Here is a 17,483-nt window from a genome sequence, read left to right on the forward strand (position 1 = left end):
TATTAAGGCCTCAGATAATTGCTTCTCAAAAAGCACTTGAAATAGAAAAAAATCCTCCATTCTTCATAGAAAATTGTTTTTTGTAATGACTGTACGTTTGATTTTTTTACATTCCGTAGTAAATATTTAACTTCATTTTTTTGAGCTCGAATGTTGGGCTCCCTGTGGAGGTGTAGCTCGCAAAGACTTGTGGCCCATATCAACGTAAACAGACGTCCATGACAACGTAACATGGTGGACAAATGCTCGTCAAAATGGACTAAAAATCCCAGGATTTTACAGCGATTTTAACAGACACGAAGCTACAAGCCTCCTAAGAATCAAGGTTAGAGACAGATCTTTTTTAAAAATAAAATTTCAGAGATCGCATCTGGTTTGGACGTCAAGAACAAATGAACAACTCAACTTGATATCCTAACTTTCTTTTGGTAGGAAAATAACAATGTTGTCCAACCTCGATGCAATCCATATAACAGCAGTCCTTGAAGACTGTGCTGATCAAATTGCTATTCTGGGGCATATAATGCCAACATCTCTTGAAGGACGAGCAGATGCAAGTCAGGTAAGCTCACTTTTTCGCTACAATATAAACCTTGATTAAGCTTTACATATATTGATATTTTATAATCCAATCTTTTATATATACAGTACATCTTATGGCGCAGTATGTGTACTCATATTTTATGGCATATATTCTCTATTTATTTAGAAATTGATATTTAAAATTTTGTTGTTTTTTGATAGATAATAGATGATGAACTTGGAGAGATCCTACAGGGGCAGAAGGATTTAGAACAGCGTTATGAAGCTGTAAGTCTTTAAACTTTTTTTCCTTTCATGGATAAACAGGGAGTATCTTTAGATGACAGTAAAACTCATGGGTGAAAACAATCACTGTGATCCTCATTATAGCCCCTAGACAGGCTGCCATCACTTATTAAAGCAAATGTGTTTTTCTTGAAGAAATACCAGCATGTCAAAGCTTCAATTTTGTGGAATGATGGCCAAATTAATGTTTGTTATTTGCAAAACTAGAACAGTTACAGCCATTTGCATTACTATGCATGTCAATCAAACACTTCATTCTACTTGGATGTACTCAAACTCATTGCAATCGCTTTCAGGAACTTTCCTTTGTGATATCTGACTGAGAAAGTTTGATAGAAAAGCCAACTCACTGATCCAAACGTGTATAAATGGCGTCAACATGAATGATTGACAGTAGTCTATTGCAAACTACATGACACGATTTGTGTATGGGGTGGTTATGTAGTAATGCAAACAGGCAGGTAATAATTAGACAATGGCCAGCCAGAATTTGAACCTGTATATTGTTGCTCCTATTTTCCTAAATGTATGAACTCCGTAGTTGCGATGATTTGCCTGTAGGAATTTTTCGCTGCTGCCAGTCAAAAATATGATAAGTACCGACTGGTTAGTTTTGATTGACAGCAGCTAAAAAACAAATTTCAGAGTGCAGCTTGCAGACACAGAGGTCGTATGTTTATAAAAATAGCAGTTGTAATACAGGTCATCTTGACCATAAATGTTGAGCCACAAATGAGGTATGGCAGAGCTAAGACTAATTTTGCCAGTGATACATTCAATAAATAAACCATGATTTGTTTTATAGATGCTGAGTCATAGAGAGGATATTAAAACACAGCACTACAATAACCAATCCAAGTTACTGGAATCTGATGCTCGTGTGTCCTCAGCGGCACGCTCACTTAGGGATGGTGCCCAAGGTAAACTTGTCGTGTAGAATTATTAGTAAGGATATAAGATTGCTGGCAGAATATCAATTCCCTAAGGCATGAAAAGGAATGGATATTTACTGGAAATGATTTGGATTGTTTACAGCACTTAACAGGAGTTTTAAGCAGAATCCCTTGACAAGCGACAACCTGGCAAAGATCCAGGAAGACAGGTATGAATAATATTTTCAAAAATGTCCCATACTAAAACGAATTAGCAAAAAATTATAGTGTTTAGCATGTGGTTGCCGGAGGCTAGCCATAGCGAATATATTGATGAATATGATTGTTGGCCGAATTTAAGGTTGAGCTAGCGTGATCACATAGTTTGTGATCAAGTTGACCCATAGCAATCAATAGCGTTGATTGATATCTCGGTGACTACCAATCAAATAGCTTGGCCCTTCTGATGACCAAAGATAATGCTAGCATGATCATCAGAATGACGCATTTAACGCATATAGGTTGCAAGGGGGCAGACAACAAATGGAAACAGCGGCTTTCATAGACTATTCACTGCTACTCAGATCGAGTCTAACTTTGCCTAAATTTCATTTAAACCATATTAAATCGATTTCATCAATTTTATTGTATTTGCTCAGCTATACAAAATGTACATGCACACACTTTTATACCAGTGCACACATCAATATACATGTTTATAAATATTGACACATACACACAGTCTTTCACTTCTGCGCACATCCATCAATACATGAATGGTTTATACAAACATACGTTATTCTACCAATGCACACATCAATAAACATGTTCATAAATATTGACACTCACACACAGTCTTTTACTCCTGCGCACATCCATCAATAATACATGAATGGTTTATACAAACACACGTTATTCTACCAATGCACACATCAATAAACATGTTCATAAATATTGACACTCACACACAGTCTTTCACTCCTGCGCACATCCATCAATAATACATGAATGGTTTATGTTAATCACACGTTATTCTACCAATGCACACATCAATAAACATGTTCATAAATATTGACACATGCACACAGTCTTTTACTCCTGCGCACATCCATCAATAATACACATTATTCTACGAGTGCACTTATTGTATTCACAACATTTTACTTGGTCCATCAAGAAAATTGTAAGTTTGTTAGTATGACATACATAGTAGTATACACTTATTCCATTATTTTTCTTTTGTTTTACTTCGACTGTTAGTCACTACAACGTTTTTCATGGGTCAAGTAAAATCACTCAGCTAGACTAAAGCAACACACTCACTCATGATTGCTTGTTACTAGTAAACTTTTCACACACAAAATACTGTAGTTCTAATAAAATCATGGTTTCAAAAAACCCAAACTTTAGAAGTACTAAGACAAACTTACTGAGATCTTTATTTTATTTTCATAGAAAGTTTCTGCAAGATGTTATTGAGGCAACATTGGCTGAAGTCATATCAAGTAATACCTTTGATTCTCTTATTGATGCTGTCAGTACAGAAAAAGAGAAGAAAGCTGCATTGCAGCAAACAATACTCAAGTAAGTATTTTACAATGACTTACAAATTTCTCGTGCGCTGATTGGTTGTTTTTTATCATCAATAAGACGACAGACAAAGCTGACGTCAACGAGTGCACACTTTTTCCATTTGTTGTTTTGATCACTAAAAATGAGAAGTCTTAATCGTTTTTGTTATTGTAAAAACAAATAGGGATCTGCATACTACTTTGACAATGTGATGACAAAATTTATTGTCAATAAGAGGACAGACACATAAAAAACTGTCTATTTGTTAAATAAAATATATAAACCCATAATGTAAACCGAGAGCAGTGCTACATAAAACCCATCCTATGAAATATTCATTTTATTTTCAAGTCAAACATATAGTGCACCCTATACATCTGTGAAACAAAATCATGATGTTGAACAAAATAAAGGATTATCAGAAACACACCCTCCAGAACCCAGGTTTAAAATTCTGTCAATTTTCTGGCTTGCGGGAAAACATTCTGGGATTGAGAAACAAACGACAGATTTTTACCCCTGGATTCCTGAAAATGCAAAACATTGCGAACAAAAATACCTTTAACTGTTTTTGTTTGGTTCATGCCCGAGTGAATTTTTAGCTATTTCACAGCTACATCTATTTGTGCTACATGGCTCTAGTAATTCTTTCACAAATATATATGGCACACACTCTATTCATAATCCTCAGGCCAGTCTTAGAGTCTGACACTTTTTGCTTTGACATTTTTAGAGAGGAAGAAAGTCGAAAACTTGTAAAGAGCTTGCAAAAACAATTAATAGAAGTAAAGAAAGAAAAAGAAAGTGAAATACAGGTTGGCAAGAGATAAAAGTTTTGGTGATAAATAATCTGTATGCATAAAGGATAATTGAATTCATAGAATATTGAATACATACTCTGAATCGAAATATGGCAACTAATTTAAATAGTTATTGTTCTGGACCAACTAGCCTCTCATACACATGAAAACTCTTTTGTGTTTTCAAATAAACACAAGGCTATCTAGTCAGTTGAAAAATTATTTACATAGGTCGCCATATTTTGATTTGGTGTATACAGTGAGTTAACAACTGCTTACTTACTCAATTACTTTGCTTACTAAATCAATTATGTTAAAGACCCATTGCCACTTACCATGATGCATCACAGTTTGTTTACATTTTGAATCGTGTCACCACTGAAAAAAACAATTCTAACCTTTTGAATAAACTCTTAAAAGAATGTAAAAGAATCATTATTGTGCCTTAGTGCTATGTCGGAAAAGGATTTAATATGAAGTTATTATTCAATATATGAATCTTTGAATTTCATGGACCACGACATTCATCTGTGACCGCGGTGCATCAAGGTAAGTGGCAATGGGTCTTTAATTTTGATGTTATATTTTTCATCATCAGCAACGGAATGAAATGATTGCACACCTCAAAGATCAGCTTCAAGAAATGAAAGCCAAAACAAGTATGGAAGGAAAGTACATCAAGAAAGATGCAGAGGTAATGGCTTAATGAGAGAACTTTTATCTTGAGCACATCGTTTTCTCATTTCAGTTCATGCTATCTCTTGAGTGTAATTTCTTTGTTTACTGCTTGAATATTGAATATGTAACTAAGAATCAAGGTGCATGACAAGTTGTCTGAAATGGGGGGAAATAATGAAAGTGTTGTAAAGATACAAATAAGAGGATAAAGCTGTCCGATATACTACAGCACATTACTTAGTCTTTCTCATTCATTTTGATGATTTTATCAGGTTCGTGTTTCATGTACAATGAAAAAGTGCCAACAGAGTGAAAACAGCCTGAAAGAAGAGCTAGAGGTAGGTGTGACTTTAAAAGAACAGTGAAAAATTGAAAGTGTAAACAGTAAAGCTGGAAAATGCATGTTCATGAAATAAGTAAAATGATACAAAATCCTGTTTCAATTGGTTGAATAGTAGAGTTGTTGTTAAATAACTAACTGAATAGTACTAAAATGTACAAAATCCTGTTTCAATTGGTTGAATAGTAAAGTCCAAGTACAATATCTTTTGTGGAACAGTACTTTACGACTTGCACTAAATTGTACTATTTAGTGCAAATTATATCTTAGTACTTTTTCATACTTTTCTTTTTTGTTTATTGTGTGGTCTCTACTGAGTGAAAATAATGGAATAATAATAATTGAAATGTAACACCAGAAAATATTCAATTTTGAAAGGAAGGGAATGCTTTTATTCAATGATTACATAAAAAATTATAAAAATTATAAGGTATGGGTAATATTTAGGATGACATGAGTATCATCAAATGTTATTTCAAATTTTATATATATATTGAAGTTTAAGTAATTTTTAAAAGTCAAAAATTTGAGCAACTGTTTTTTGTGTAACAGACATTAAAATACAAGATTGATGAAGAATCATGTGTGAATGCAGAGATTGAAGCATACCTCAAACAGCACCATCAGGTATTTTTATTTATTATATAATTACCAATGAAATATCTATTTTTCTCTATTTCGAAAAATTGATATTTTCACACGTGAAAATAACATGTTATTTTCACTTGTGAAAATAACACCATTGCGATGGCTATTCAAAAATACACGGAAAGAATTGCCTGAAAAAGCCAAAACATACTTCATTGATAATTATATAATAAACAGAATATTACATGGGCGGCGGAGATACGCAATTTATCTTCTCGTGTTGAAAATTTCAACACTCAAAGATAAATTTCATATCTCCGCGTGCCCATGTAATATCCTCTATTTATTTAATTCACAAATGAAATAATTTAAGATATACATATATAATGTGTACAATTAGGTTGTTTTAATGTGTGCTTAGGGTGGGTCACGCTGGCTACCATATCCATTTCAAAGGACTAAAGATTAATTCCCGCCAAGAGCATTTGATATTTTTCTCTTATTCACTTTATTTCATTACACACACCGAACGTATAATTTATTACAGATTAAATAGCAACAGTAACACTCAATTAACTGAGCCCTGTGTTTCTAAGCTAATAAGCTTGCTTATATTGAGCTCTGCAGTTTCCAGAATGCTTATGTCACAGAAGTGCAGAGAAACATGCATGTTAATGGCTTAAAATCAATATTCAATCTCCTAAATGAATTCCAATTTGATCATGGAATGAGGGCCACAGGTTTTGTAAGCCATTGGCTATTAAGTGCTACACTCGTGAAAAAAGGACAGTTTTTTTAAAACAATTCACCTTTTCAACGCTAGCCATCACGGTGTATAAATTGTTTCAGATTGTGTTACGGTCACCAAAATGTTCGGACATTGTTCTCGAATTTCTGTACAAATGTACTGACTTTTTAAAAATGAACTATTTACTTGGTTAATGTTTAGTTAGTCAGTGAATTTTATGGAAATCCGAGAACGATGTCCGAACTTTTTGGTGATCGTAACACAATCCAAGCTAGCGCCGAAAAGGTGAATTGAGTCATAACTGATGCCTGATAAGTATACAGCTATTTTCAAGAGAATCGAAATGAAAAAAATGGCAGCCATGTTAGTAGTGCATGTATTGACAAAGGAGGCTAACAAGAAACCTTTTTTAAACCACCGCATGCCTGACATAATGAAGGCACATCAAAATCAAGAGTGCTATAAATGGCTTCATGCGCCATCACTTTCTCTTGGTACACTGTGTTAATTTCACAGCAATCAAACCCTTCCTTTAGTGGCTTGCATATCTTCCATAACCTGAAGACCTACCGTTCCAGTACGAGTTCATTTACCTGCAACGAAAAGATGAGACCATTAATTTTTTTAATTTATTTTAATTTTACTTTTAGCTTCTTGAAGAAAAAGTGGAGTACTGGATGGAAAAGTATGACCATGATGTGGAGCAGAAACAACATGAACTTGATGTTCTAAAGGTATTAAAAGATCTATACATACAGTATTTATAATAATATACACGATACCCTGCGAGCAGTGGTTCTCTTCTACCCCAAAGGACATCTGCTCACAGGTTATATACATGCTTGATGGAATCCAAAAATGCATGTTAATTTATGAAAGGGTGTATGAGAATAAAAGCAACTACATCAAGCTCAAAATATTATGAGGTCATTGTAAAGCAAAAATATCAAAAAATAAAATGTTCATCGAAGAATTAGAATGCATGAATACAGACATAGTTTTTAGAAAAAGTGCTGCTTGCCACAATAACAAATGTTTTATTTTAATATTGGATTATTAATATTAACCCAATACATTTCTTCCTAATTATTATTAAATATTTTATTCCTGCAGGCCTCAAAAGCTAATGATCTTGCAAGGCTACAGGAACTCACGCAGAAAGTAAGAAACAGCATCGCTATACATTATAATTTACTGTATATGACTTCCTCCTTATTTCCTGTACTTCTTTAAAGAAAATGTTTTCATTTCAAATACCTAATGGGATTGGTGCAAGACCCTTACTATACTGTTTAAATGGACCTGAACTAAAAATATTTACGATTTTCTCAAGTAGAAGTTAATATGAAGAAGCTGTAAAACTTGGTGCAAGTGATATCAATGCAGCTCAATTTGGAAGTAAAAGAATTACAATCTCATGAGAATTGGGAAAATTATTGTTAGATTATCCTTCAAATTTAGCTAAATTCTGATGTGTTGCAAGGCGGGTCTATTGATGATGTGAAGTGATAAGAATGAAAAAATTATAAATTTGAGGTCCTTACACCAACTGAAGGTTAACTTAATTTAACCAAACCTTAACTAAGGATTATCTTATTGTAGTACTCGGAATATGAAAAAGTTGTCATAGAAGATCGTGTAGAGAAAGAAAAGGCCAGACGACAAGCTGAACAAGAAGCAGAAGAACTCAAAGCTACCATCAAGGTAAGATTGACTGGAGCACTTTTACTGATTCTGGTAAAGACACTATTGAATGGATCATTGTTTTAGTTGCTATCCACTAATCAATATAAAAGGATACAACAGGTGACTTTATCCCAATATACTACCATCAATCAACTATATTATTAGTATGTGGGAACAAGCGGAGTACACAGGAAGGATCTATTTGATTGACAGTCATATAGTCTTTGCCCATGAACCTGTTGGGCCTGTTGTCTTTATCAGCATGAAGCAATGAAGAAATATTTTTTTGTTGCTGAGGTTTTTTTAATTGATATCAAGTCAGATGCAACCTTGCAAACTAGAAAATGATTGTGTCTAGCATATCCAAATGATATCCAAATTTTTATCTGAAATATGCTGTATATCATAATTTCCTTGCAGTACGTATAGTGGAAAACATGTTATATTCTAACTAAATTTTGAGCTTGAATTATGAGACATAACAGAAATAACTAAGGGATTTAGATTACCATGAACTATTTGAACAGAAAAAAGCCTAAAAACCTTCAAGAGACGATTAATATACAAAACCCTTTCAAGATTGTGTACCATAATAAATATTTTTCATTTTGTTATTCATTGTAGATTCAGTCGTGGTGGCGAGGAGTTATGGTCAGGCGACAGTTAGGACCATATAGCAAAAAGAAAAAGAAAAAGGGAAAGAAAGGAAAGAAGTCTGGGAAGAAAGGGAAGAAAGGAAAAAAAGGGAAAAAGAAATAGCTCTTTTTTTCTATTCTCATTTTTTGTGTATATTATTTATAATAATCATGATTATAATTGAAAAAGTGCGAAGAAAAAAACTTTGAAAGGATTTCTTCCTGTGTGATTGTGTTAATTTTGGAATTTTTGCTTTTACTTAGAGGTAAATAATTTCAGAATGATAAAGGCCAAGTTTTTTAAAACAGAAAATACAATTTTGGACAATAGATTCGTAATAATCTTGACAATTATTAGAAAAGTCTGATGTCAGGCTGGGATTTTCTTCCAAACAAAAAACATTGATTTCATTTGTGAATGAAGGCTTTGAATATGAAATTCAAATAAATCTAATACCCTGTTCACACCAGACCATACTCTGCATAATGCCTTTTTAATGGCTATCCTGATGATAAAGCCCCATTTACACTAGCGATTTTTGCGGCAATTTTTGCTGCATTTTTTTCGTAAAGTTTAATTCAGCATACCAAGATTTTCCTACACAAATGTCTCTTTTGAAGGATGAGACCAAAGATTTTATATTTCCTAAAATTGCCACAAAAATCACAGCAAAAATCACCAGTGTAGATGGGGCTTAAGAAAGCTTCAAAATTAACATTTTCATATTACTTGATGGTTGAAGTATAATTTACTACAAATAAAATTTAAAAATATACATTACAATACCAACATTATTAAATATGAGAAACGATATAGACAGTGATTCAAAACGTTTCGAGGTCATGCTGACCTCATCAAGTGTGTTTAATGGATCTAAATCATGACTATTTATAAATTAAAGAAAATTTGCATTTTAGAAAGAGCTTGGCCTTGAGGTAATCAGACTGAACATTAAGTGATGGCTTTTTTGATTGAATAAAAAGCATTTCATAAACAAAGCATTTGAACTTGCCCGTGCATTTCTTAATCACATTAACATTCGATGACAAGTCCTCAGGGGTAGTACCATGATGGTTTTTGTAATGTTAATAAATTGAATACCAACATTGCAAAAATAAACCATGAAAATGCTTTTTTAAAGAAATGGAGGACAAGCCTGGCAGTCATTCATAATAAATTGAACTTATTATGATGATAGGGAATTTAGATATTATAAGATTATTTAACAATAATTTTAGCCAAAGGCGAAGTGAATATCGGGGAATATTTACCAAAATGCAATTCTTTGAGCAGCAAGTTAAGTATTCCCCAATATTCACTGACCCTGAGGTGAATAATTGTTTGACTGTTTTTAACACAAGAGGATTTAATAAATAATGGAGTGAATTTTTTTGTTTAATTTTTCAAATTTTATTTATCTCTTCAAGCAGCACAAATCAGCAAATGAGCAAGCGTGTGCTCGTAAATTGTGAACAATGAGCCTGCTGGATTTATTATATTCACTTGTGTAAAAATACTAAAGTAAAATATTCCTAAATCACAGGAGAGGCGGGAAACGTGCAAGACCAAAAAAGAAATATAGAAGAAAGCAATTTATTTAAAGTTCGAATTTCAAAAATTCTAATGTCAAATGGTCATAAGTTAAACTTTGGTCACTAAGTAAACTGTACTTTGATTGTAAAACATAGACTTTGTTTGCTATATAAGCTATTTATTTTTGCAAACAGTGCACATTCCTTATTTGGTAAACGTGCCTTGGAATCTAGTTTAATGTATTAAATTGAAGGCCAAAAAATTGAATCTTTTAATAGCCACTAGAAATATGTCCTGACTCAAAAGAGTTGTGAAGGAAAGGAAGTTGAGTGCAGAAGCACATAGTTGGTGATAATGGTGTGGGTTGAAAACGAGAATGAGCTAGTCCTACAATGTTATTACGAAAATATTTAACGCTGCCTGAGCTTAGAGTCCCATCCATGAGTCATGAACTTCCTTTGACCATTTTATGTAGGATTTAAAAATGAAATTCGTTTCAAACTACACTATAATGATATCGATAGAAAGAAGAGAGTGATAAGGTAGGAATGTGAGCAATCGGGGGGACAATGCTGAGAGCAATACCTTTTTCTTGTGAACATCGAATTTAAACTCCTTCGCCGCCATTTTATATACTAGTTAGGTTCCAGGACCCTTCTCGACAACAAAAAGTTACGCCTGATTGAAACTACGTTCTGAAAAGAGCGAAAATAACCCATTTTCGAGCTCCCATAGATTCGTTATTTTGACGTGAAACTGCAACTCATTATAACAGAGCACTTTCTAAACTCTTCGTTAAGATATATACGGGTTTTGAGCCGCTAAAATGGGATTTCTAAGTGTGAATTTTATAGTTTTGTTGGTAAACGTGTATAGATCTCGTTCGAATGTGAGGGCGTTAAAGAATTGCTGACAACGCACTATGTATTGGGAAAGTACCGAAATGAGTAAGACCGTGCATGGCCTCCCATTTTATTCAATATTGTGCACCTTAAGCATCTTTTAAAGGTGCAGTATTCTAAGGCAAAAATAAAGGTAAAAATCCCCCTATTCTTAAGATTTTTCTTATATGAAATTCGTAGATGAAAATAAATATAAATTATAATAGGTGCTTTTTTTTTTCCTTCTGAAAGCACTATAAATACTGTAAGAACTCAACCACGTCAAGAACCAAAAGAAATATTTCTTTGAAGATTTGATTGCAACGTACGTTTATTTTCAATTTATATCTTATAAAACATTACAACGATAAATCTATGCATAAAGTATTGAATAATTAGACTACCGATTTGCGTTACACTATTGAATGCATAATCATACTTTAATTTTGTGAATAAGGTTATCTTCTCGATAACATTACATCCTGCTAAATACATTTTATAAACAAATCAATCAGGGTTTTTTCAAGCGAAAATTATTCATACCATTAACTTTACATTTTTTGTACAAAGTCTATTTTCTGAATCGATTCACACCTAAAGCGTTGAGATATTATCGACCTTAATCACGAGAGGTGATCATGCATAAAAATAAGTATATCAGACAGACAGAAAGCGTTAGTTCAAAATAAATGTTTATAAATGTCTCACTTCTTGAAGTAATCTCTTATTTCTTGAGCTTGAAGCTTTCTGTCCTCAAGGCAGGCATCTTTGCTTTGCTTATTCGACGAAGCCGTGACCACCAAGAACAGTGTTTCGGTTTTCATTACGAAACACTATCCTTGATCGACACGGCTGAGCCGATCAAGGATACAGTGTTTCAAGCTAAAGACAAGAGTCTAAAACAGAAAACCTGTCTGTAACTTTGTCGATCAAGGATAGAGTTTCATTATTCTTTACTCGAAGTAGTTGCTCTTATTTCTTCACTCTGCTCAGTCGAACTATCTTCTACTGCACTCTTTGGACTCTCTGTCATGTCGTCTTCATCATCTGAAAAGAAATAATAAAAAATTTAGTTCAGCGTCGATTAAAGAAGCGATAGAAATCGACAATAATAATTAGATATGAAAAAATACGAAATATCAAGAGAGAACAGACGTACCTTCATAACAAGGTGGATCGTGCTCGGGATTTTGATATGGTTTCGGTCCTGTCAGCTGGCAAGCCCAAGCAAAAGCAGCAGCATTACAAAATTCACTAGAAGGCAGCTTCTTGAGTTCTTCCATCGTGTTCGTTAGCGAAGTAAGTGATAAATAACTTTTCTGAGCCAAGCTTCACTGATTTATAGCACACAAACAGGGGAAATACCTTGGTGGTTTAAAAACTGAAAGCTTGTTTTTGATGATGAGTCATTCAAGACTTGAAACTGCTCGTATGCAGAATTTCTAATGAAGTTTGCGCGTCAACGCTTTGGGCGAGAGAAGGGAAATTTCCCTTATTAGGCCAAAGAATCTTCTGGATTACACAGGTTTGTCTCTCATTGGTTAAGATTCAGAACATGTGAGGGCTGGTTGGGTCTAATCAATAACAACTACAAGCCAATGTCAGCTATTTATAATTTTAATCATACTCGAACAAACACAAAGGACGCGCTAAGCAAGCACGTTTGAAGCAGCTGACTCATAAGGAAATGAAAGTTGCCTATTCTTCATGAAATAAAACTAGAATCTAGTGCTTAAGAGTCATCCCCATTGTCAAAAATCCAACTCTCTATTATCCTTCTATTCTCCTCGTCCTTCTAAGATTTATTACTAAGGGAATCGCAACTAATGGTGTCTATGAATAAAGATGATGGTTGACATTCATTGACATTGGAAAAATCTAGGGGGTAACAGGCTTCCTACTGTTAAAAATGTGCTTGCTTGCAAATGAATAAAGTGCGTTTAAGCGCATTCCTTTCAGATGAGAAGAACGTGATTGACATTGTCAAAAAAAATATATGCCGGGTATGATAGGAGAATATGCGCCTTCATCGTAAGGCCAGCGTTCATCGTAAGATTCGCGTCGTTTGGGAAAGAAACCTAAAACCGTTCTCGGCAAGATGTGGAAGCATCTCCAACACATTTATTTCTCTGTTTTCAAGTTCTGACGATGTCTGTAGCCTGTGCTAGATCGATATTTATTGCCACACCCTAGAAACTGAATCCTGAATCTGGCTGTCAATCAAAGACCTCTCCGCGCGTGTGTCACGAAACGAATCAAAACATCACGCCACCAACACCGATCCAAATCAAGCGAGGAAAAAGAATATGGCTAAGGCGAGAAAGGAAAAAGATAATGGCTAAGACGAGAAAAAGGAGTCAAAGGAAATCAAGAAGTAAAGAATACGGAGATCTAAACCAATCATTAGTTAAGACTGCCGCTAGATGAAATTTAGTATATATTCGTTATAAGAATCCTTCTGGTGACTGTTTGGACCTTCCACATTTGTGCGCACCGAATAGAAACGTATAGCAGGCAAGAGGTATTTAATAGTATATTGGATTTTATTGCAAGCTATTTCACGTTTATTTTTTCTCGTGAATGGCAAGTAAAGAATGAGAGGGAAACCACCAAAAGATCCCACGTCATTCCTCACATACTGATGATTTAGTAATACGTGGGTACGTAAGATGCTTAACCAGCATATTCTGATATTTTTTCTGGTAAATAATAAAATGTTAGGGGATATTTTGCAGTAGCATATTATAAAGGTGGTAGGACTTCATATCAAGTCAAAACCTTGTTGTGCGCTGCTCTGATCGTATTCTTGAAACCACAACAAAATATTAAGGATGGGGAATGACAGTTTCCAATGCATTGAACTCGTGCATCCTGATGATGGATACAACTGCTGTCGGTTTTTCTGCGACTGCATTCTGTGGATTTTGTTAGTTTTATTTATTTTGGGAGTAATTGCTGCAATTGTAGTAGGAATCTACTATGGTGTCAAACAAAAATAGGCCAACCTGATGCATTTGCTTATTCCCATTCAAATCCGCAACTCAGGTGTAAGTAATATTCTATTTATATTACACCCCACCATCCCCCAATTAGTATCAAAACCATAATACCTTCCACATTTAGTATTTAACTATTCTGTAGCTGACGAAGCTATAAATTTAGGGATGACTATATGACTAACTAAGCGACTTAGTAATTCCCTCAACAGGATGTTAATATAAAATCTTCGTACAATGCCGAACAGGTGATGTTGTCGCTCTGAAAGTAGAACATTGCTGAATCATAACGTACATTTGAGGGGAAACCAATATGTCTAACTTTCAAATTTCGGAGTACGGTTCTCCATCGAAAAGATGCTATTATTGTTGTTGTTTAGTATTCACCGTTATCGTTATTATCGTTCTTATCTTGCTCTGGAAACCATTCAACGTATATGAAAAACACAAATGAAGGTTACAGCATTTCCTATTTATACAATTTCATTCTATCCCACAAATGAATCGATATGTTACCTCTAATATTTTTGCTGTTTTTCAGAGAAGTGCCAATAGTTGTCAGTCTACTATGTTAAGGTTAGTATGAGATACTTCTGTGTTTATTTCACCTTTAATAATGTTTAGTTAGCATGTGAAAAAAGAATAAAAAATTCTAAGCCACTACTTTATGAAATCTAACCATGGATCGATGAGTTACTGTGTGCGCTGAATACATGGTTAAGAAGCAAAATATGTTCTTATAATTCGAATGAAGGGTGCACAACTATTAGAGTAAGGGACGGAGCGAGCAAAGAACACAACGGTGAGGGATAACTCAGTTGAAAATGATGACTCGGATCAATCGACAAAGAACGAAAAGAAAGATATAGCAATAATCTATGTCATAGCAGTACTGTCAGCAGTAATAGGGGAAATAGTTGGGATCTTCTATTGCTATAGAACACTGAAACAACCTGCTTACATGTGATGAATAAAATTTGGTTTCACTACTTCCTAGATCGAGTAGAATGCGACTGAGTTGCTAGTGACTTGCGTAATCGTAATATGAAAAATAATCGCGAGCTAGAAATGTAAGGAGGAATCAAAACGAGAAACATTCGTTGCCATGTTACTGCGGTTTTCGATATTCTGCAAACTCGGTCGTTGCGAGCTGCACGCTGAATTTTTTTTTTTTTTTTTTTTTGCTGCTGTCAATCAAAAATCGTAATCAGTCGGTACCTTTTATATTCTTGACTTGCGGCAGTGAAAAAACAACTGCACAACGAGCAGTATAAATGTTGGAGTTCACAGAATATCGAAAACCGCAGTAACGGACATTTGCTTCCGTTCTTTCGAGTACTCGGAAAGCATTTTCAGGATAAACAAGTGAATCGATATCAGCGTTCGTTATCGTTGTATTATTATCAATGTTAAGCCTTCGAGTTGGTTGGGGAAAGGGGAACAGTCGCGGGAGACTTTAATATATCGAGGGATTTCACAGTCTCTATAAATCATCGTTTTAATGTATATGTGTCTTGCGAATACCGAACATAGTCAATCATTGACTTGAAGTTATTGTTAGCGATAATCATGTGACTGAGCATGCGCGTTTCTTTTCATTATTTCACTTTATAACGGTATACTGCAATTGCGCAGTTTCTATTCACCGAAGACTTGCTAACCAGAACTTGAAATTTGGGAAGCGATTTGAGTAACAAATATGCCAGGCGATAACCGTCAGAACAAGGAGAATGATGCTCCAAATGATGGTAACGGAGAAGTATTAGCAGCTTTAGGAATAGTGGCGGGACTTGCGGTGGGAGTCCTCGTGTATATTTTTAGAGGATAAGTAAAGGTGGGTTAAAGAAAAACGTTATCGAACCTTTCTGCGCACAAGCAGTACTGAAGAGGAGCAATAGTTTATTTGTATTCTTTTCTCATTCCTTCCTTTTCATTTCAGGTTACATGTTTTATCAATGAAGAGAGCACTGATGGTAAGTTGACTTCTATTAAAGCAAGTACGCGTTAACGAAGAACAGCATTTGGCACATGAATAACACCATGAACAACACTTTTTACAATAAGATGTTAAACCTTTAAGGAAAATTATTGAAACGAATCAAGGGAAGGAAACAGAAAAAAAATGCTGCTACACTGAACTAAATGCTCAAGATCGCTCGATCAAAATAATTAATATTAAGTTCGCTTCTCGACTTCGACACGAACGTTCTATCAGAACGTCATGGTGGTCTCGTTATACTTCAACTGGTCTTTCGTGGTGTAGTTTTTTATCCAACGCATTCCAAATCATTTAACTCGCTAGATTAATTTTTTGTTACATTACCATATTAAATAAAAAGTATCCTTCTGTTTTATGTTATAGGACTAGTATTGCACGAGTAGTATTGCACGATGTACACCGAAGGAGCTTTGCGCAAGAAGGAGAAAGGAAGAAAGAGAGAGACCCTAAGAAAGAGAGATATCAACATCAACATCACCACAAGACCAGCCTCATACTGAATCTTTTCGAAGGAGCTTTGCGCAAGAAGGAGAAAGGAAGAAAGAGAGAGACCTTAAGAAAGAGAGATATCAAGACCTACATCACCACAAGAAGAGCCTACAAACTGAATCTTTTCAAACAACGAATTGTTATTACGTCTTAAAAACTAATTCAATGTATTTACCTGGAATTACCTAGAACCATGTATCTAAAAGAACTGCAAAATGACGAACCGAAAATGACAATCCGATGGAAAATCTGATGCGAAATGAAACGAAACCACAGAAGACCAATATAAGAATCTCTCATTAGATGAAACATGACGCTAAGTTCTTTCGATGTATATTTTAGTATATTTTAGCACTGCAATTTCAAAACTGAGTAGGGATTGAGATTTATTTACTAAATTTGTTTTCTAGATATTCATATAGTGTAGGTCTTTCCATCAATTCAATGTTTTTGTTATAGATGATTTGTCAAGCTTTTGAGCTTTAGAAAAGATAAAAGTTATTAATATCACTGTAAAAATTTTTTAGGACTGCCTTCATTGATAAATAAAATTTACGTTGTGAAAAAATCTCGTTTGCTCTCAGTATTTAGCGGATATGGGATTTGATGAATAATGATGCTGCACGCAATTTCTAGAAACGCGCGCGCGTCACGCGCGCAGATTATTGAATCAACAGCAACGTGACGCAGAGTGTGACTGACGTTGCGCATTATTTTAAAATAAGTCCAACTGCGTTGTTCGCTTTGTGTGTTGAAATTCTGAATAATGTTTTCGAAAAAATAAAACACTAACGAGCTATATAATATCAAGTGAAAATATTTAAAGTTCTATGCTAT

At 34.4% G+C, this 17,483-nt stretch overlaps 1 protein-coding gene and 2 long non-coding RNA genes across 5 annotated transcripts; 2 read left to right on the forward strand and 1 right to left on the reverse strand.

Annotated features, from left to right (window-relative positions):
- Positions 1 to 210: 210 nt before the first annotated feature.
- Positions 211 to 9,746, forward strand: LOC116294093 (dynein regulatory complex protein 9). Its single transcript, XM_031701623.2, has 14 exons — positions 211 to 325; positions 433 to 562; positions 745 to 810; positions 1,634 to 1,748; positions 1,864 to 1,930; positions 3,156 to 3,284; positions 4,006 to 4,087; positions 4,671 to 4,766; positions 5,023 to 5,088; positions 5,643 to 5,717; positions 7,077 to 7,160; positions 7,540 to 7,587; positions 8,029 to 8,130; positions 8,737 to 9,746. Exons 2-14 carry the CDS (start codon positions 443 to 445, stop codon positions 8,869 to 8,871), a joined length of 1,185 nt encoding a protein of 394 aa, XP_031557483.2. The 5' UTR covers positions 211 to 325; positions 433 to 442; the 3' UTR covers positions 8,872 to 9,746.
- Positions 9,747 to 11,475: 1,729 nt separating this feature from the next.
- LOC148913279 (uncharacterized) lies at positions 11,476 to 12,581 on the reverse strand. Its single transcript, XR_016119325.1, has 2 exons — positions 12,322 to 12,581; positions 11,476 to 12,209 (listed from the first exon to the last, which is right to left on the reverse strand). It is a non-coding gene; the product is annotated as an uncharacterized LOC148913279 (long non-coding RNA).
- A 633-nt stretch (positions 12,582 to 13,214) lies between these two features.
- Positions 13,215 to 17,214, forward strand: LOC116294096 (uncharacterized). 3 transcript variants are annotated; one of them, XR_016119369.1, is made up of 4 exons: positions 13,215 to 13,683; positions 14,700 to 14,734; positions 16,098 to 16,131; positions 16,521 to 17,214. It is a non-coding gene; the product is annotated as an uncharacterized LOC116294096 (long non-coding RNA). The 3 variants fall into 3 exon arrangements; XR_016119378.1 differs by lacking the exon at positions 13,215 to 13,683 and adding an exon at positions 13,883 to 14,209; XR_016119380.1 differs by lacking the exon at positions 13,215 to 13,683 and adding an exon at positions 14,243 to 14,614.
- Positions 17,215 to 17,483: the final 269 nt, after the last annotated feature.

This window comes from Actinia tenebrosa, unplaced genomic scaffold (genome assembly GCF_029948245.1).
Source record: "Actinia tenebrosa isolate PJP-AT-01 unplaced genomic scaffold, QUT_ActTen_1.0 PGA_scaffold0__85_contigs__length_37466705, whole genome shotgun sequence".
Lineage (NCBI taxonomy): Eukaryota > Metazoa > Cnidaria > Anthozoa > Actiniaria > Actiniidae > Actinia > Actinia tenebrosa.

What these genes read in the sequence shown, in the direction of transcription:
- LOC116294093 (XM_031701623.2), top strand. Translation starts at nt 443, where the DNA reads ATGTTGTCCAACCTCGATGCAATCCATATAACAGCAGTCCTTGAAGAC. An exon ending in GCAAAGATCCAGGAAGACAG is followed by an intron (nt 1,931 to 3,155) that starts GTATGAATAATA and finishes TTATTTTCATAG; the next exon opens with AAAGTTTCTGCAAGATGTTA. An exon ending in ACATCAAGAAAGATGCAGAG is followed by an intron (nt 4,767 to 5,022) that starts GTAATGGCTTAA and finishes TGATTTTATCAG; the next exon opens with GTTCGTGTTTCATGTACAAT.